Source organism: Schistocerca americana, chromosome 2 (assembly GCF_021461395.2).
Source record: "Schistocerca americana isolate TAMUIC-IGC-003095 chromosome 2, iqSchAmer2.1, whole genome shotgun sequence".
NCBI classification, from domain to species: domain Eukaryota; kingdom Metazoa; phylum Arthropoda; class Insecta; order Orthoptera; family Acrididae; genus Schistocerca; species Schistocerca americana.
Window position 1 is genome coordinate 937460778 of NC_060120.1, and position 21811 is coordinate 937482588.

The 21811-nt window shown below is 37.7% G+C and overlaps 2 protein-coding genes across 3 annotated transcripts in view; one reads left to right on the plus strand and one right to left on the minus strand.

The window, feature by feature from the left end:
- LOC124596052 (pre-mRNA-processing factor 17) overlaps positions 1–19996 on the minus strand; it is a 65608-nt gene extending 45612 nt beyond the window's left edge. Inside the window, exons 1-3 of one of the 2 annotated variants that reach the window (XM_047135027.1) lie at positions 19723–19861; positions 18350–18560; positions 2780–2996 (exon numbers count right to left, since the gene is read on the minus strand). In XM_047135027.1, the coding sequence (XP_046990983.1) occupies positions 2780–2858 (79 nt within the window). In that variant the 5' untranslated portion in view covers positions 2859–2996; positions 18350–18560; positions 19723–19861. Of the gene's footprint in view, positions 1–2779; positions 2997–18349; positions 18561–19722 lie in introns of both variants that reach the window. The other variant, XM_047135026.1, reaches the window with a different exon arrangement.
- A 104-nt stretch (positions 19997–20100) lies between these two features.
- Positions 20101–21596, plus strand: LOC124595278 (BRISC and BRCA1-A complex member 1-like). The gene has a single exon (XM_047133956.1). The coding sequence runs from the start codon at positions 20327–20329 to the stop codon at positions 21227–21229; it is 903 nt and encodes a 300-aa protein (XP_046989912.1). The 5' UTR covers positions 20101–20326; the 3' UTR covers positions 21230–21596.
- The last annotated feature ends 215 nt before the right edge of the window (positions 21597–21811 follow it).

The window sequence follows — 21811 nt, forward strand, 5'->3', positions numbered from 1 at the left end:
CTGTCTTTATTCCATCCTGGATTTTCCATTGTTTAGAGGAATTTTATATAATCTCTGTGATATAGACACACTGTGCAATTAAAGTTACCTGTATTTGACATTTAAAATACACATTCCAACTGTTTCCCTACACTAGTTACTCTCATGGTTGGCTACGCATAACACACGTGTATGCCAAGCAAGAAGGCACAAGGTGTGAGCAGAATGGTAGTAGTGTGTAGTTGAACACACAAAGTTACCACTTGAGGTCAAAAATACGTTCTGTAACAGTAGCTGAGTAATCCAAAGTTTGCTGCCATGAACCTAGCCAGGGTAGGTCTTGTGCTGATCAGATGTCTTTGGTTTGCGGTATTGGATTGTAGCAATTTGTCCACCTTGTCCACACTGCCACTGAAAGTTTCTTTATCCCTGGAACCTTCTCTGTAGCACTGAAATGATGTAAGGCTGACATTCAACTCCGACTCCAAATTTCAATGACTGCGGTTCGCTTCTAGTCTGTCAACAATCTGACCAAACATAATTTCATCCAAATGTGAGTCCTCTTGATTCCATTTGATATTAATATAATGTGCAGTATCCATGTTATCTCAACACACTTTACTCTGAAGTGTTCCATAACGCAATCTTTTTTTGTGCATCTAAAAATTCTGATAATTTCTGAATACAACTCATCTATGTCATAATAAACAACAAAATCTTTATTCAAATGTTATGAACTGTGTGGATTGCATTACTGAGAACTTTCATCGGTTTAATATGTGAGTAACATGACAAATTTGTGAATGATACTACTTGGTTGATTATGAGAAAATGCAATACTGGTGGACTTTAATTAATTTTATACGTTCTGAATATTACAATGTGCAGAATGTTTATTTTTAATTGGTGGCTGTTAAAGCAGATATTCCACCATCTCAGCTTACTCAATAACTGAGCAACCAAATTAATAAAAAATTAATAAGGATCACTTAAGAGATAGACAGATGGTTGCAAGCTCTTTTAATTTAGGAAAATGTGTTAGATAATACAAGCATACTTATTGTATACAAATAGTTGTGACAATAACTGAAACAGAGTTACTGCTGTAAAGAGCTATAATCCAAAGATACATACATTAGCATTTATCCCTTTTAATATACTGAAATTCAATAAGAAGAAAAATTAGGGGTTTAACTTCTGTTGATGATAACATCATTTGCAGTGGAGACAAACTCCAATAGAACTAATGATCCTAAATGAATTATCCAGGATCTTTTGAAAGCAATCACTCCACCATTCACCTAAATCTCAATGGTTTGACAAGAATTTGAACCTTATTTTTCCAATAACAAATCAAATGCTTTAAACACTGCACCATTTTGCTCAGTCAATAAATAAGGTAACATCAGTAAAATTCGGCTGGGCACCAAAAGGAAAATTTTAAAAACTACCAACAGCATAACTGAACAATAAGGAGAAGGATATTTGTGAAGAATGGGTATAGGGAGACTGTAGTAAGTGTGAAAAAATTGTTGCACGGCACGAGGAGACAACACAAATCAAAAGCAAGGAACATAGGTGCTAAGAATCTTGAAAAAAGTACAGTGGAGAAAACATATAAGAACAAAATACAAAGAGAATGACCAATATGAATTCTCAGTGCAACAGGCAAAGCATCACAAAAATGAAATGCAATAAAATTGAAAGATTTAAATATGCATAATCCAATGCATTCTCATAAATTGAGATTTTTGGACACAGCGTTAGCCCAACTGTACAAGATTAGGGTAGGGAACTGGCAATGGTTCTGTTCATGGAACAAATCCAGCATTTGCTTGAAGTGATTTACGGAAACAATGCATTACCTAACTCAGAATAAGTGGATGTTTATACAAACCAACATCTTCTGTTTATATTAACCACCAATTAGGAGTGCACATCAAAAAGGAACCAAATTGTTAATCATTTTTACAACAGAAATTTGACTTTTGCTGCAACTATTTTTTCAGACTGTTTCTTTGGGTCATAGGATTTTTATCTGCCATGTACCACTTCATTAACTTCTGGCAATGTGTTTATTAAAGTGAGAAGAATTCACTGTGGCTCAGAATTCCTGTTAAATTGCGGGTCCCCCCATAAGTGGCTGGGTAAGTCAGCTCAATGGACAGAGGAAGGCAATGGCATACCACCTCCAATAGAATCATGCCTAGTAAAGTGCTGTAGCGTTCAAACCAACCTTCCAGTTCATGACAGCTTTCTTGAATTATTGCAATTATTAAGTAACTGTGGCATTTGACTTTTAGTTTTCTACATTCCACTGTTGGGTTTCATGTCCCAATTTACTTTATGAGCAATTTATTCATTAGCTTCCTGTTGAGTAAGGGAGAGGGAGAGGGAGAGGGAGAGGGAGGGAGGGAGGGAGGGAGGGAGGGAGGGAGGGAGTAGAAGGGGGAAGAGTGGGGGGAGAGTGAGCGGGGGAGGGATAGGGAAGGAGGGGGGGGGGGAGAGAGAGAGAGAGAGAGAGAGAGAGAGAGAGAGAGAGAGAGAGAGAGAGAGAGAGAGAGAGAGAACTACAAAGATAAAATACACTGCAGCAGAAGTGGCACATAAAATTTAAGGTATTTGAAGTTTTTATAATCTAATCTTCTTCCTCTGTGAAGGGGCAAAAACACACACAAATGTAAGAAACAGAAATGTAACGTTAATCCTTGACTGGAACAAGAAGAATTGAGAAGCAAAAGACTGAGTGCTACAGATGTCAGCATAAGTTTTACAGAGAGTTAAATGTATTCGTGTTTACCATAGCTGTTGAAGGTTCGGCGCTGATTTTCAAACTGGAAATCACTAATGTATGCTTGTTCAACAAATCCAGACAGCATGTTTTTATGAGCTTTCTGTTGTCTTGTTTGGAATGGATTCTCCGGTCCAACTTCTGGGGCAAATAGTTCTTCATATTTTGGATTATGCAATACTTCTTTCGTTGTAGAGTCAATATGTCTTAAGGTGTCAACAGTACCCTGAAAAAAAGTAAAATCGATAAATGGATTTCAAAACTTCGCAAAATGCCACCAATATTAGTACTCAGCCTGCTGCTATGCAGGAGTCAATTCAACCAATGACACTGTCACAAACAACTGAAATACGTTTCTGATACTGCCGGATAATAGGAGTGTTTCTGATACAGGACCAGTAAGTATGTGATTTATAAATCAGGAATGTTTGTTCCCTGGAAGTAGGAAATATATTTGCTCAGAGTCAAGAAGTACAGGGCTTCTGGTCTGACTTTTTGAGGCAGATACAGCATTTAGACGTTGAGTGTTTGAGATACTACCAATTAGTTTTGAGCAGTAACGTCACCATTTTTTTGAAATGATGGCTGTGGTGACAGAGTGATGTGCAGCATTGCCCAAGGTTTTTTTACCAGTGAAGTCACCATTTTTTTGAAATGATGGCTGTGGTGACAGAGTGATGTGCAGCATTGCCCAAGGTCTAAATTATGTTGGAAGGTGAAAATTTGGTTGAGAGTTTCTAAAGCAACAAATGTGGCAGCAAAACAACCTACTTTTTAAATGAATATCACAATTACAGAATAATTTGTAGTGTGGCCAGAGATTTGCGACATAACATTAATCTAGTTTTTCATACACTGTGTGTTTTGCAGTTATAGTTTATGATCCCGATGAAAGTCCCTATATCCCCACTGTAGTCTGAAATTTTCAAGTGTTTAGTATATCTGAAGGCATTAACACCAAGAATTTCCCCACTCAAAGCCCTTATATTCCTTTGGAGATTCCAATTCATTGATAGTTAAAACACACATGATTGTGTGATATCACAGTCACCATAGCCATGACAAATAGTTACCTTGCTGACAGTATCAATGGTCAAAGCTGGTTGGTTTTATTGTATTTTTCAATACTTCCCAGATGTTTCTATATACTTTCTTTAATTCTCTAGTACATACAAAGATCAATAACTGAAGCTGGACATTGTACAGCATGCAGACTAACTACTGAGCTGGAACAAATGACAAAAGGCAGTATGCTACTTCTCGTATGATGCTGCTAATATGTTACAAATGAAAGAAATAAAAGCAGCAAAATATTCTTATTTGCAAAGCCAAATATAATTACGAGAATATTAGGAGTTCTTGTATTGTATGGGACGGATTTGATTCTACTACTTCTTCACAAGCTGAAGTGTGGCAGTAATGGGTGCATGAGGGCTTTTTTCCCCCCGGCTTAAGTTCAAAAGATGTTTTAGTCACCACAGACCCATATAAACATTTATAAAACACATACTATTATGACACATGGCATTTTATTTTTTATAGTTAACACTCACTCTTACAAATAATCATATTGTGCGAGAGTTATTCCTGGGTATTAAATTCAGCAAAGTTTACGTTATACTCTGAGAACACTGTTTAAACTTGGTCCTCACACAGCAAAACAATTTCTTTTCCTTTCTGTTCTGGCACTTTTAACGAATATACATGATGAGAATCTGTCATTGTAATATTCAAAATACACAGATATTTGAACTGAAATTTAAAGCAAATAAATCATGTCTCTCATACAAACATACAACTGATTCTAGTTCTAATTTAACTAAATATATACATGACCACAAAAATAATCATCTTTACAAAATTTTGTGTTCCAAGGCACAGTGACATTTTTTTTAGCACAAAAATTTTAAAATGTAATCTAATTGTACAGCTAAATCAACTTTAAAAATTGGGTGACTAGTGTCCCAAAAATGAACAAGGAAAGTGTTTCTGTAATAATTTGCTAAAGGCCAGGTAGAGTGACATATTTCCCACTATTCAAATTAGCAATGAGTAATTGTGTAATGATGGTCCCATGTTGGATCTGATGGGTTTCTATACAGCTTGCATCACTACCTTCTTTAAAGTTCAGACATTATTCTTTCTCCTTATCTTCACTTTATGTACCACTTTGGCACTGCTGATTTCCTAGGCTCTTGGAAAGACTCTTTTATTTTATTAAACTAATTTTTTAATTGCTTTCTAGTTCATCTTGTTCTTCCACCCAGCTTGGGGGGGAGGGGGGGGGGAACAGGCAGTTTTACCCCTGAGTTCACTATATAAAAAGCTGGAAGACAACTGTGCTCTGCTTTCAACATATATAGGCCTACTTACCCCTACTTTTTACTACCCAATACTTCCAACAATCTGGTAATACTGCTACTGGCAGCCTTAACCTATAGCAGCAAACTTCTTTATCAATAAATTTTGAGAATAAAGTCCTGTATCTAGTAGATTTGGAGTTATCTTCTCAATAGATGAATGTTACCAGTATTGTTTTGACAGAGTAAGTTTATAGGTTATATTTACATACACAAAATCTAAAGTCACTCCATCCAGTAATTTAGCTTACCATGCAGGTGGAAAAAAATGTTGTGTCCCTTTCCAGATATAGAAGGGAGGGAGGCGGCTTGAAACTTCTTGGCTTTGGGCCATCCAGAGTTTTAACTGGATAATGAATTTGGTACACACAAAATATTCCATTTCGACAATGAGCAAGTAACAAAGAAAACCAAAGAAAAATTAGGAAAGGTAATTAAAGTTATTAGCAACAAACACAAAGGGACATAAAATGTCATTTATGAACCACCATGCACCCACAGGAGAAAGCACATCCTAATCGAAGGACCAAGTGATGTTCGAATAGCAACTGTAAGGTCCTGCTGGCTGATATGAATGCTAAAGTGGGAAAAGAAGATGTATTCCATTCAATAAACAGAAAACAAAATTTGTATGAACTCTGCAACAACAATAGCATCAGTTTCAGCACCTTTACAACATCAAAAGAGATGCTTATCAATAGCACAAATTTCCAACAGGAGCTTATACACACCTGAATCTAGGTGTCACCAGATAGTAAAACAATTAATCAGATAGGTCACATTGCAGTTAACACCCAAGCAAAGAACTGGATGCTGGATGTAAAGACAGCACAGAGCGTAGGATGGACGATTTCCTAGTAAAAAGCTGCTTATGAGTACAGCCCAAAGCCAGAATCAGAAACCGTCTTAAGGAAGTAATATGCTATCTTGTTAGCAGATCAGGGGTAAGATGATTTGGTACAAGGATATATGCATTGAGGCATTAGTCAAGAGAAGAGAAGCCAACGGGAGGTGGATACGAGGTACAGATTTTGCCCAAGGCAAAGCACAATTTGAAAAAGTGGGCCTACTAAGAACTATCCAAGAAACTCTGAGGAGAGAAAAGAGATGTACATCAAAGCAATACCAGAGGAGGCTCAGCCAGATTTCTTTGGAAGACAGACGCAAAAGATATAGTGTCAAGTTAACCTCTGGTACAGAGCTGCCAAAAGTTCATCAGGGACAATAATGGGACCATTCTCACCAATGAGTTCAGCATTGCCGAGAGATGGAAACAATACTTCAAGGAGCTCCTCAACTCTGACTAACCTAAAGATCTGTTCAAATTTCAACCTCCTGACATTGTAAATTTTGGATATCCAGCTCCTACACTGAAGGAAATGATCAGATAATGAAACTGAAGAAGAACAAAAGTCCACAAGAAAATGTGAATACAGGCAGAAGTTATTTAAGTTGGAGACGAGAGACATCACGAGAGAATTGACCAACTAGTTAAGAGGATCTGAATTGTGGAGGAGATCACACAAGATTGGAAGACAGCAATCATCTGCCCTATACACAAGAAAGGTAAACAAAATGGACTGCACCAACTACAGAGAAAACACCCTCCTGAATCTTCTACAACATCAGGTCCAACTGTGTAGAGATTAGAACCCAGCCATTGGTAGAAGAAGTGATTCGTGAATATCAGGATGGCTTCAGGAAGGAGCTTTCGACTGTGGACACCGCAACAGCTCACCAAGAAGATGTGTGAATATGGCGAAGACCTTCATGTGTTCCTCACTTATTGTAAGGAGGCATATGGTAGCATCCACTGGGAGCACCCAATGAATTGCCTAACCAAATTTGGAACACCCAAAAAAACCACAAGCCTAGTTGCAGTTTTTCTTTCTAATTCAAAACATAATGTGAATCTTGGGAATAAAGTTATGGAGAGCCTTAATGTAAACGCAAGACTGAGACAAGGAGATTGTGTGTCACCGATATTGTTCAATATGGCACTCAAAAATATAATGAGAGGAGCTTTCCATAAGAATTTTGAAGGGATTGAGGTAGAGGGTAAAAAAAAAAAATCACAAATCTCACATTTGCCAACAACATGGCCCTGCTGTTTCACATCTAAGAACTAATGCAGGTGAGCGACAGCATGGAGGTGTCAGCAAGCAAAATTGGATTCCTAGTGAATGATTGAAAGATCGAGTATATGATGATGAATGGGACTCAAGCCCATTCAAGAGACCAACTCCAGTCTCTGATAGTCAAAACCTGACTCTACAACATAGTTCACAACTTTAAATATCTAAGAGAAATATTTACAGAAAATGCATTGTGTGAGGCAGAAGTTCAAGTGAGGATCCAAGCTGATAACCAATCATACTTCAGTCTGCATCAGCTTTTAAAAGCACACAGCCTCTCAAGGAATTTCAAATTCCAGCTGTACAAAATACTGATCCAACACATATGGCAATGTGGCTGCACAACTTGGAGAGTTCGTCCAGAGCAAAGGTTAAAACAACCTTCCCGTTTTCAAGCTGAAAGTCTTAAGAAAGATCTACAGTTTGTTACAAGATGAGATCATTGGGAAATGGAGGATCCAGCATAATTGTGAGCTGGGTGAAATCTACAAGAGACCAAACATTGTACGACTGATGAGAACCAATGGCTTGTACGAGCAGGGCATTTCACTCATATATAAACACAGACAGCCTTTGAAATCCATGGATTTTACTCCTGATGGAAGAAGGCCACTAGGCAGACAAAAAAAGATCAAATGAATGAAATGGATAGCACCCTGAATAGAAGTTGTACGAGGAACTTCAACAAAAGAAAAACAAGGGTAATGGAGTGTAACCAAATGAAATCATGAGATACTGAGGGAATTAAATTAGGAACTGAGACAGCAAAAGTATGCAACTGCTGTTCAGGCAGCGACATAACTGATCACGTCCGAAGTAGAGATGCTGTAAAATGCACACTGGTAATAGTAAAATAAGTCTTTTGAAAAGAAGTAGTTTGTTAACTTCAAATATAAAGCTAAGTGCTAGAAAATCATTTCAGGAAGTATTTGTACGGAATATAGCCTTGTACTGGAGTGAAATATGGATCATAGACAGTACAGACAAGAAGAGAATAAATGTGTTTCAAATGTGAAGTTACAAAACAATGCTGAAGAATAGATAGGCAGATTATATAACTAATGAAGCAGAACTGAATCGAACTGGAAAGATACAATTATGGTACAACTTGACTAAAAGAAAGGATTGATTGATTGATAAGACAGTTCCTGAGGCCTCAAGGAATTGTCAATGTGGTAATGGAGGAAAAGGTGGGGGATGAAAATTGTAGTGGGAGACCCAGGATTGATTACGACAAGCATGTTCAAGTGTCTGTAGGTTTCAGTAGTTCTGCAGGCATGAAGACACTTGCATGTGATAGATCAGCATGGAGATCTGCATCAAACCAGTCTTCAGACTGACAGCCACCAAAACAACAATGATAAGAAAAACATGAAAGGTTGAAATCTTTCCAATAATTGTGCAAATACCACTTGCTTCTTATGCTAATAATTACAGTGACCAACATGAAAACTGTAACATGTAATAAATGATATGTAATTATCTATTTAATTAAAGTTTAGCAGTTTGTCATATATTTTTAGATAGAGTATGTTACTGACATTGTTTTGCATCATCATCATCTAAGACTGATTATGCCTTTCAGCGTTCAGTCTGGAGCACAGTCCCCCTTATACAATTCCTCCATGATCCCCTATTCAGTGCTAACATTGGTGCCTCTTCTGATGTTCAGCCTATTACTTCAAAATCATTCTTAACCGAATCCAGGTACCTTCTCCTTGGTCTACCCCGACTCCTCCTACCCTCTACTGCTGAACCCATGAGTCTCTTGGGTAACCTTGCTTCTCCCATGTGTGTAACATGACCCCACCATCTAAGCCTGTTCACCCTGACTGCTACATCTATAGAGCTCATTCCAGTTTTTCTTTGATTTCCTCACTGTGCACACCCTCCTGCCATTGTTCCCATCTACTAGTACCTGCAATCATCCTACCTACTTTCATATCCGTAACCTCAACCTTATTGATAAGGTAACCTGAATCCACCCAGCTTTCGCTCCCATACAACAAAGTTGCGTCGAAAGATTGAACGGTGCACAGATAACTTAGTCTTGGTACTGACTTTCTTCTTGGAGAAGAGAGTAGATCGTAGCTGAGCGCTCACTGCATTAGCTTTGCTACACCTCGCTTCCAGTTCTTTCACTGTGTTGCCATCCTGTGAGAATATCCATCCTAAGTACTTGAAACCGTCCACCTGTTCTAACTTTGTTCCTCCTATTTGGCACTCAATCCGTTTATATCTCCTTCCCACTGATATTACTTTTGTTTTGGAGATGCTAATCCTCATACCATAGTCCTTACACTTCTGATCTAGCTCTGAAATATTACTTTGCAAACTTTCAATAGAATCTGCCACCACAACTAAGTCATCCGCATATGCGAGACTGCTTATTTTGTGTTCACCTATCTTAATCTCACCCAGCCAGTCTATTGTTTTCAACATATGATCCATAAATAATATGAACAACAGTGGAGACACGTTGCAGCCTCGTCTTACCCCTGAAACTACTCTGAACCATGGACTCAATTTACCGTCAACTCTAACTGCTGCCTGACTATCTATGTAAAGACCTTGAATTGCTTGCAAAAGTTTGCCTCCTATTCCATAATCATGTAGAACAGACAATAACTTCCTCCTAGGAACCCGGTCATATGCCCTTTCTAGATCTATTAAACATAGATACAATTCCCTATTCCACTCGTAACATTTCTCCATTATTTGCCATAAGCTAAAGATCTGGTCCTGACAACCTCTAAGAGGCCTAAACCCACACTGATTTTCATCCAATTTGTCCTCAACTAATACTCACACTTTCCTTTCAACAATACCTGAGAAGATTTTACCTGCAAATGCTGATCAAAGAGATACCTCTGTAGTTGTTACAATCTTTTCTGTTTCCATGTTTAAAGATTGGTGTGATTACTGCTTTCGTCCAGTCTGATGGAACCTGTCCCGACTCCCACGCCATTTCAATTATCCTGTGTATCCATTTAAGACCTGACGTTCCACTGTATTTGATGAGTTCCGACTTAATTTCATCCACCCCAGCTGCTTTATTGCACTGCAATCTATTGACCATTTTCTCCACTTCCTCAAATGCGATCCTATTTCCATCATCATTCCTGTCCCATTGTACATCGAAGTCTGAAACATTACTGATCGTATTTTCACCTACATTGAGCAACTCTTCAAAATATTCCCTCCATCTGCCCAAGGCATCAACAGGATTCACCAGCAGTTTTCCTGACCTGTCCAAAATACTTGTCATTTCCTTCTTACCTCCCTTTCGAAGACTGCTAATTACACTCCAGAATGGTTTTCCAGCAGCTTGACACAAGGTCTCCAACCTGTTTCCAAAGTCTTTCCAAGATTTTTTCTTGGATGCTGTAATTATCTGTTTGGCTTTGTTTCTTTCTTCAACATATCTTTCTCTGTCTACCTGAGTTCTAGTATGTAGCCATTTTTGATATGCCTTCTTTTTCCTTTTACAGGCTGCCTTGACTGTGTCATTCCACCAAGCTGTTTGCTTCATCCTACCTTTACACACTACTGTTCCAAGTCATTCTTTGGCCACTTCTAGTACTGTGTCCCTGTACCTTGTCCATTCCTTTTCCAGTGACTGCAATTGACTACATTCAACTAACTGGTACTTTTCTGAGATCACTGTTATGTACTTGTGTCTGATTTCCTTATCCTGAAGTTTCTCCACTCTTATCCTCCTACACATGGACCTAACCTCCTGCACTTTCGGCCTCACAATACCAATTTCACTGCAGATTAAATAGTGATCAGTGTCATCAAAGAATCCCCTGAATACACGTGTGTCCCTCACAGCCTTCCTGAATTCCTGATATGTTATTATATAGTCAATGACAGATCTAGTTCCCCTGCCTCCCCAAGTATACCGATGAATGTTCTTATGTTTAAAAAAGGAGTTTGTGATTACTAAGCCCATACTGGCACAGAAATCCAAGAGTTGTTTCCAGTTCCTGTTGGCCTCCATATCCTCTCCAAATTTACCCATAACCTTTTCATACCCTTCTGTTCGATTTCCAATCCTGACATTAAAATCACCCATGAGCAGAACACTGTCCTTGTCCTTTACTCTAACAACTACATCACTGAGTGCACCCAAACAATAAAGCATTGATTGTTTATTGTACTAGCCTTAAATGTTTTTTTCCCACACCAGTATTGTTGTCCTTTCAATAACACATGTTTGTAAGCTTTCTCTGTGGTTAGTGTAATCAGCTTTCTCAAACAAACATGTCATTAAGCACTGAAGATACTGGAAAAGCCACTGCTTTGGTGGAAGGTGGTCACAGAATTGTGTGTCAGAAGGTTGAGAACTGCATCTTCCACTATTTTCAGAACTATAAGAAGGTACAGAGAAACTAGACAGGAGGCCACGCAAGGAAATGATGAGCAGGTCCCAGGTGAGCAACACTGGTAAGAGGTGAGCACTTCTTACAACTTCCAAGTTCTTCACAACCATCACACCATCACCATTGGAGCAAGTTTGAGGGGTCAATGTTAGTGAGAGACTTGTCTGAAGAAGACTGGAAGAAACCAATCTCCCATCCAGAAGGCCTGCTATACACCCAGAACTCACTAGAGTGCATCACACAGCTCAACTATGTGTCACAAGGAAATATCATGACTGGAGATAACAACAATAGGAGCAAGTGTTGTTCACTGATGAGTCTTGATTTGGCTTACCATCACCTGACAGAGAGGGTATCTAGAAGGGCTGGGGGAAGTTATTCCCAGATGCATATTCTAATCCAGGTCAGAATTTCAGGGTAGTTGTCTGATGGTGGGTACAGGAATCAATATTACTACAAGGACAGACTTGATATTTGTTGGGCACAGGAGCCTTGTGACATATTGGTATGTGGAGGAAATCCTTCATGGAGCATGTTTTGTCTTTTGCTTCATTTATTGGTGATAGTTTTACACTAATGCATGACAATGCATGGTCACATGGTGCGAGAATTATGCAAGAGTTCTTGGATGAAATGGACATTCACACTATGGCTTGGCCTGCTCAAGAGCCCCTATTTGAATCTTATTGAGCCCGTATGGGACCAGCTGGGACTCAGCACTACTCAGAGACCCTACTGGACCTATGGGTGGTCCTCTTGAAATAATGGGAGATGATTTCTCAAATGGAAACTGCAACATTAATAAAGAGAATGCCTGGGATGTTGGATGCCATGACTGGTGCAAGAGGAAGTAATACACCATTTTGAAGATGCAAAGAGAAGTCTGTGAAGAGAAGTGTCGAAAATCAAAACAGACGTGCATTACCTCGATGAACGTCCGCTAAATGTGCTTGAAGTATGAATCTATTTATGTCACTTCTGCCTCTCTAGCTTTAAGTTGTTTATACAACTGTCTTCTTATTTATTTATTTATTTATTCACTGCTAGACACCCAGAGGGGACCATGCCACAATATTTTATCATAAAAATAACTGGAGTTTAAAATAAAATTAAAGAAATTGAAACATTGCGTTTTCTGTGTCGGTCTGTATACTTTTAATTTCAGGTAAAATGCGAGACATTTTGAGGGAGAAGTGACCTAACCATGTACTGTGACTTTTCGATGTATACAATAATGTCACATTCAGATTCTACAGATGATTTGCATACACAAATTTCTCTTTCAATATTTTATATTTACCAACATTTTACTCAATAGTTAATGTTAAAGTCTTTTGTTTGTAGGAATGGCCTTCAGAAACTACCTGTGGATGGTACAGGCAGCTGCTCATGGATGTCAAAACAAGCAGCTATGTGGGGGACTTATGCTATAATAGCTCAAAAATATTTGACAAGTAAGGCTGCCAGTCAACTACACTGTTTCCCAAGTTATGACCCTGTTTCACTTAGCTTATTACTGAAACTTTTTTTCCCCTAACCAGTGTGCTTCATTCAGATGAGGCAGATACTAAAGTCTCCAGAATGTGATAATTTTATGTATTAATTAGTTTTAAGTTCTTTAGACTGAGATTTGTGAGCTCCAGAAAAGTAATGATAGGCACATCAATATTAGATTGCATGAATAATGCCACAATATCGGTATGAAAAATATCCAATATGCATAAGATAGCTTAGTTTACCACAATCATGGCAAATAATGATACTATATCAAAACTAATGAGGATATCATCCGGGCCCACACTCGTTTTCCTTAAGTTGTCAATGACTGAGAGCCACATTAAAAATTCAGCTCATTTCATTATATGTTAAAGGAATGAGCATGGGCCCATATGATATCCTCGTTAGTTTTCATACTGTATCATTATTGACCGTGATACCGGTAAACAAAGCTATCTCATGCATAGTGGATATTTTTCCTACCGTTATTGTGGTATTATTCTGACACTGCCTCACCACAATTTACTTTCAATACAATAGTGACTTTTATGAACAGACTGACGAAGTTCCTATGGACAGTCCTCAATGTCCTGCTGTGGCTAACTTGTTTATGGAGATTTTTGAACAACAGGCACTGCAGACTGCCAATAAGAGACTAGCCTGATGGTATCACTATGTCGATGACACATTCATAGTATGGACAATGGAGCAGAGGAGTTGGATGCCTCCCTGACACATCTAAACAGCATTAATCTGAAAATTCAACTTATTATGGAGACGGAGAGTAATGGGCAACTGAATTTTCTGGATATGTCTGTGATTAAATGACAGGATGGAACGATGGGCCATAATGTGTATAGAAAGGCCACACATACTGATTATTATCTGCATAAAGAGTCTAACCACACCCTAGACAAAATATAAGATATAATAAAAACCTTGGTAGACAGGGCATACAAACTTTATCTAAAAGATGAGACTGAACATCTATGGTTGACTTTCGTGAAGAATGGCTATTCTAGCAAGGAGATAGACTGAGTACTGTGCTCTAGGCAGAGAATCACGAGCAACGACGAACAACAGCCGCCCTTAGCAAGGTTTTTCTTCCACTCATTAGTAAGGTCACAGATGGCATTGGAAAGTGTTAAACAAGTATGGGGTGGTAACTATTTTCAGACCCACCAGGAAAATAAAAGAATATTTAAGACTGGCAGAAGATGCACGACATCCTTTGGCTACACCGGGGGTATATAAATTTCCTTATAGTTGTGGACAGGTTTATATCAGTACCACAAAGAGAAGTGATAACACCCATCTTGTTGAACATAAGAGGAATTGCCGCCTGGGTCACACAGATAAATCAACCATAGCAGAACAAGTTTACCAGGAAGGTAATCATGAAATAAAATTCAGTGTGACAAGCACCATATCTAAAACCTCGCATTATTATGTGTGCATGTATAGAGTGACTATTGAGATTGATAAACACCATAATAATTTTAAAAGGAAAGAGAAAGGTGTTAAACTGGATAAAACTTGGATGTCAACATTGCACCGGAAGCGTGACGATCGGTTACTTTCAATCAAGAATGTTGACATTACAGAGATAGTCTCATAGCCGAGCCACTATATACATGAAAAATTGCACAAACAAATGTACTTAAAATTAAAAAATAAGAAAATCCACAACTCACTCAAGGCGTATCACAGTTGTTTTAACTTACTGTGAAAAACAGCAAGCTCTCTATAAATGACTTGTTGAATACGATTCTTTTGGTCCTATGTTAAAGCATTAGTTTTTGACACAACAGCATCAAATACAAGCACTTTTAAAGGTGTTTTAGTTTTAACTGAAAATTTTTGGAAGAAAGATCTCTTGAAGCCCTGTTTACCTTCTGACATCACATTATGAAATCCTTCTCAGAAGTGTTTTTGAGGAAAAGATGAGCTGCAAAACGACAGGCATACTACACCAGCCTTGAAAAAGTTTCAAAACGTCTGGCTTAGAATCCACACCAATAAATCCCAATCAGAATTTAGCATGGGAAATTCAAGGAACACTTGGATCAACTCAATATGTCTTGAATTCTCAATTTTGTTTGATATACTTTGCGACAACAGCAACCTACAAAGGATTCTATTGGAGTTTTCATTAAATGTGATCTCCCATGCAAAAGCACCAACCTCGTGGAGTATGTTTTTGTGCTCCAGAAGTATCCATTTTGCAAGTCTACTTATTGTTTATTTTATTCCACGATAAATTTCATTTATCGCTAAGACAAGTAAATGCAACTTGTGGTATCTGTTTATTCCTTATTACTGTATATAACAAACTTCCTGAAAACAAAGCACCATATTTAGACTTCAGTATTCTTAACAAAATTTTACAAATGTCAAGTTGTCAAATGTGACACGTTACCTCTCACGTGGATTTAAAAACACTGAAAACTTCTTTATAATAACTGTTTCCTTTTCTCTTGCCTTGGCTATCTTTGATCCTAAACTATCTTCTAAATTAAAAATGAAAATGGTCAATACACTGAATCATGAAGCATAACCAAATGTCTCACATGAGGATTACAGCGATTTACTCCCCGTTTGCTGAAAATTTCCAAGCAAGGCTCATAGTGAATGATTTAATAGACTAAAGCAGATCCCCACTTCTTCAACCATAAGATGCCATCTAATGTATCCCACTCCTTCCACTAGCAAATTAATTATACCACTGGTTTAAAAAAAAGTGACTTAATGTCAAGCCCATTAGAGAGGTTATGATATAACACAGGATGACTCTTGACAACTTAGTACACCAGTAGACCCAAAGGAATGCCATTGTAGCTGCAGCCAAAACATAGGTTTTATTCTGTTACAGTTATTTTACAATATTACATGGTACCATACCCAAAACATTTTTATGATAATTAAATTATTCATTAAAACACATTCATGAATGCTCATGTGCCTAAATGAACAAAAACTTACAAAAGTATGACAAAAAAAGGAAGATTCCAGGTGGAAATGAAGCTACTCAGGGAAAAAGGTGCCATATAACGACAGGGTAACCATTCCTTTTTTGAATGAACCTATCGTGTTACCTATCTGTTACATGGTTGAACAGTAAATTGTATGATATTTAGTATAAACCATACACCAGCATAAAGAAGTATGTGTACGTTGTTTTTAATATATTTTTTAAAAAAAGAGTATTTTTCATGTGAATAAAATAATTGAAAATGCTTTACAAAACAGATTTATATACAACATTTACATCCTTCCTCTCCTGACAACATATTTATGTGCTGTTTACAATCACTTAAAATTGCCCATATGAGAAAGACTACAAATAGAGGCCAATCACTTGAACTATCTGAGCCTATGTCCTGCTTACTTATACTGGCATCTGAAAATGTCTGAATGTGAAGAAAAAGAAAGGAAAATAAGGTTTCAATGTTTTGCTGTCAACAAGGTCATTAAAGACTGAGCAGTATGGGTGACAAGACAAGGATTTGAACTGTTGTCCTCCAGAACATGAGTGCAGAGTCTTAAACCCAGAGAGTCTCACTTTACTTGGATATGAAAGGCAAGCTGTCAGTTTGAACACCAATCGCTGAATGACACTATAAGAGACAGGTCTAAAATTGATGTATGAGAGAAATAACTGGTTATTGAAATTGTTGAGGTATTCAGTTAGAAGACTGGTTTTATGCAGTTCTCCTTGCTAGTCCACCCTCTTCACCTCAGGGTGTTTTCCCTGTTTCACATGTCTTGCACAACAGTTCTGTCATGGCTGGCTCTCACAAGACTCTAAATAATTCCGTGAGAATGTCGTCTACTCCAAGGATCTTATTTCTATTTATGTCTTTCAGTGCTCTATCAGATCCTTCTTGCAGTATATCTCATCATCTCACTTTCCCCTACTCCCTCTTCTCTTTATATCATATTTTCCATTATACAGACCTTCTAAATATTCCTTCCACCTTTCCCTTCTATGCTTAGTACCGACTTGCGATCTGTTTTCTCCAAAAGTCTATATAAGTTACCTTTTCCCCTGTTCAATGCACATTTCTACAGCCTTCCATTTGTTCTCTAGCCATGTAGTATTTTCTGCAAGTCTCATTTTTTAGACATTTATACTCTCCTTCGCTTGCCTGATCCTCTGTGCCTTCACTATTTCATCTCTCAAAACCATCCATTCCTCTTCTATAGTACTCCTTTCTCCTGTTTCAGACCATCATTGCCTAAAACGTGTCCCGAAACATTCAGAAATCTGTTTCTTTCTTATTGTCTTAATTTCCTATCTTTTTGCAGTTTTTTTCAGATTTAATCTGTAGTTTACAACAAGTAAATTATGGTCAAAGTCCACTTCTGTCTTACACTTCAAAATCTGGTTCCAAATCTCTGTCTTAACTTTAAATAATCAATATGGAAACCTTCCAGCGTCCCTAGGTCTCTTCCATGTACACAACCTCCTTTCATTATTCTTAAATCAAGTGTTAGTGATTATTAAATTATGCCCTGTGCAAAACTCTAACGAGTGGTGCCCCCCCACCCCTTTTCATTCCTTCCCCCAGTCCAGGATCTCCTACTATTTTTCCTTCTCTTCCTTTTCCTACTATTGAATTCCAGTCACCAATCACAATAAACTTTTCATTGTCTTAACTATCTGAACAATTTCCTTTACCTCATTATACACTCTTTCAATCTTTTCATAATTAGCAGATTTAGTTGGGATATAAACATTTTGTCTTTTTTATAATAATGCATTCGCTATGTTGTTGTTGATAGCACCTTAGACACATTACTATTTTCTTATTCATTATTCAGCCCACTACTGCATTACACCTATATGGTTTTGTGTTGATAATCCAGTACTGAATTGACCAGCAGTCCTGTTCTCCCTGTTAATCTGATACACTAATTCACATTACGTCTCACTTCAACCTACCCATTTACCTTTTTTACATTAAGATTAAGGAATCTTACATACCACGCTCCACTTGTACAAAACTAGTGCAACTTTCGGTTAATGATAATAGGACCAGCATTGGTCTGAACCTTCATTGGAATTTGTGATGAATGCGAGAAGGCCATTTTATTAGTGTTAGCTATGAATAACACTTGTCATGCTTCTGGAGCTTCATAAAAAAATAAAAACAGAGATGCCATTCGATTAGCATTAGAGTCTAATCACAATGTATGTACCTCGGAGTTGCAGAAGAATGCGGGGACGACATTCCATTGGAGTTAGCTCCTAATCACACCTGGCACTTCTCTGGTATTTCTGAAGCAATCTGGGAGGTTTGTCTCACAGTGCTCAACTGTAATCTTTGGTATCATCTCGTTATACAATGAGAACATTGCTCAAGTTATCTGACACATAATTCTTCCTTCACTTGGGAATATTAGTTGCTTACTGGAAAAAATCAACAACAACCTAAGCTAAATACTTGTGCTAAGGTAGTGAAATTTCAATGTGTCAATGATTTAAGAATAAAATTATAAAAATTAACATAATGTAGAGATGGTACGTGGAAAAGTATGGAAATTTACACACACACACAATCCTGTTGCATTTTCAATGAACACCAGTATGTATCACATCTTCAGTGACGACTTTTAGACTATAGAGGGTGTCCCAGGAGGAATGCTTAATATTCAGGGATATGAAAAGAACAATCATTTGAGCAAACACGTCTAGTAAATATGGGCTCTAAAATGCCTTTAGAGCTATGAGCACTACTTCATTTTCGCTAATGCAAAACAATCTCTTCTACTAAACAAGTGCTCGTAACTACTTAAGATATGCAGTTTAGAACCCACATATACCAGAAATTTTTTGTTCTGTTTTCGTCTATACTACCTCCTCCGAAAATATGGATAGCAAAGAGCTTGCAACAGATGAGATTTGCTTCAAAGTATAGTCTTGTGGGACAAATGGTTCAAATGGCTCTGAGCACTATGGGACTCAACTGCTGAGGTCATTAGTCCCCTAGAACTTAGAACTAGTTAAACCTAACTAACCTAAGGACATCAAAAACATCCATGCCCGAGGCAGGATTCGAACCTGCGACCGTAGCGGTCTTGCGGTTCCAGACTGCAGCGCCTTTAACCGCACGGCCACTTCGGCCGGCTCTTGTGGGACACACTGTACGTACAGCCACTTAGCCAGGCTTCACTATCACTGAAATTGGACCCTAAAGTCGACACACTAAAATCAATAGATGACTCGTTCCATCAACTGCCACAAACATAATCAGCACTACTTAGATAAGAAACTTATTTTACACGTTGAAAAAGGAAAGACCTTTTCAGGGACCTATCAAATAAACTTATTTCCAACAAGACAGAGGTCGTTCGCGACAAATTAAAAGCTGTTAGCTGGGATTGAGGCTGGAAATGGCATTATGTATGAAAGAATAAAGCCAGTATTTACTTTAAGTAGCAAGGTAAATCATGGAAGAACCTAAATTAGTAAGGTCGTGCACGTAAATGAACTACATTCTTTTCAAAAACGACTTTTCTTGGCAAATATTCCATTGGTCAGTTTAGAATAGTAGTTTTTATTAGATACACACCATGGGAACAACATCGGGAGCAGCGCAAATTTGCATTTTGTTCTGTAAACTCATAATGGATGTCCCTGGAGCCAGAGGTTTCAAGTGAATGTTTGTGTCGTCATTCCCCGTCTTTGTTCCCGCATCGTCATCATCACTGCTTCCATATTGTAGGAGTTCTAGCATTTCTATTTTTGTCTTCGTATATGTTCACTTCTGTATACAAAACACTAAGATTTGTAAACAACACACCGTTCATCACTCAACAGTAACATACATCTGGCATCTTATGATCTTTGCCTGCACAGTAGCTACATCCTTCACTGCGGCTACTTCCAAAGATCTCATACTCCAAACTCGAGATATAATTTTTTCCATTAATTTATTAGTTGTGACGGAGGCTCAAAAATATGATGTGCACAGAAAAATATCGTTATGTGCGGAGCTAAACATATTATTGCCGCTTGGACCTAACACGTAATGTTAAACTACTGATTTCAAATCGGTGATCACTGCAAGTCGATTGTAATCTTTGAATGAAAATGAGTTGGTTGTATGAATTTGTGTGCCGTGTGGTTTTGACTTAGATAAACGAGGGAAGTAGATCAAGTAAAATTTTGTGACAATGGATGGAGATCACGCATGTGGAAGTGAGAATTCTAGTGTTTCCTTAGTTAATAACACATCGACCTCTCGCGGTTCTTCAAGTGACGATTCTTCCCCCGGTCCACCGTGCAACGAAATGAACCAACTCGGACGGTGTGTTGATGATGTAAATAACGGTGTAACAGGTGATGACTGCGAGATATTAAAATTTCCAGCTGTCAGCTGCCCAGAAAAAATAGTGTTATGTGTTGATTTAGCGGAAGATCCTGATTATACTCCGTTTAAACTAGGACAAGGATCGAAGTTTTCCCCCTTGTATATGGTCAAGAGGGTGACAGAAATATTTTTGTATAGTAAAAACATCATAAGCCTTGAACACGAGTTTGCGTTAGTTGTGTTAAAGACTGATGAAGCGGTGTGGCTAAGTGATTTTTGTAGTAATCCAAAGGAAATCATATCCATACTGGAGGGTTTGAGTGAAACCACACAAAATGAAACTTTCAATCTTACGTCATTGTTCGACGTTATAAAACGAAATGTAAAACTTCCTGCACCTCATGCCAATAATCCAGAACTTTGCCCACCATACTCGGTGAGAGTAATTTTGTTATATAGCCGGTCATTCTGCGTCCCAGAATTTAGACAAGGACGAGAGTCATTTAATGTCCTTACATCATCTCCGTATTTTACATTGGATATTCTGTATATACATGAACAGCCTTCAGAGGACAATAAATGTGAAGAAGCATTTAGTGTTTTAGATGGATTAGATGAGCAGGAACTCTCCTATGTGTATGATGTCCTCAGAAATGCAACGAAATTGCATGACCATATGGCTAAGCTTCTTGCGCATCCGCTTCAACGACCAGCACAGAAAAGAACTCATTATAAATTGAAGGAGCCGCAGGATATTCCAAAATAAGTTGTATGTATTGTATATATGTGTTATAAGCTTTATTTGTGGAGATTTTTTGAAGAAGCTTACTGAATTGACAAGTTGCAGAGTTATGTACGGTATTGAAGTATTAAATTTTAGTACTGTGAGAAAACATTACACATTGGAGCTGCAGAATATCTGCAAGTAATGTTCCTATATTTTGTTACAGCTGCACAGTTTTAATGCAGATAGTCTACTTAACTGCCACATTGCAGGGTTGAATGTTGCTAAAGTGTTTTGGAAACAATAAATTAAAATGACATATAACATATTCATTTTATACAGTCATTTTTGCATAAAATGTCAGTTTACAGTATACATTTATAAAAATAAAGAAATGTGAAGAAGATAATATGCTATATTTTCTTGCTAGCATGAACTGCAGTTTTGTCCCAACCTTTTTTCCCAGTGGTATGGATTTGTGTTTGATTGTTATTGCTGGTTTCTGTTCAACCCCAAAGATAAAAATATGTGCATGTTACAATGGCTGTGATATTTTTAATTACTAAAATTGTGTTTCTTTGTACAAATGTTAATGCTCCATCCAGCATACAATGCTAAAAATTG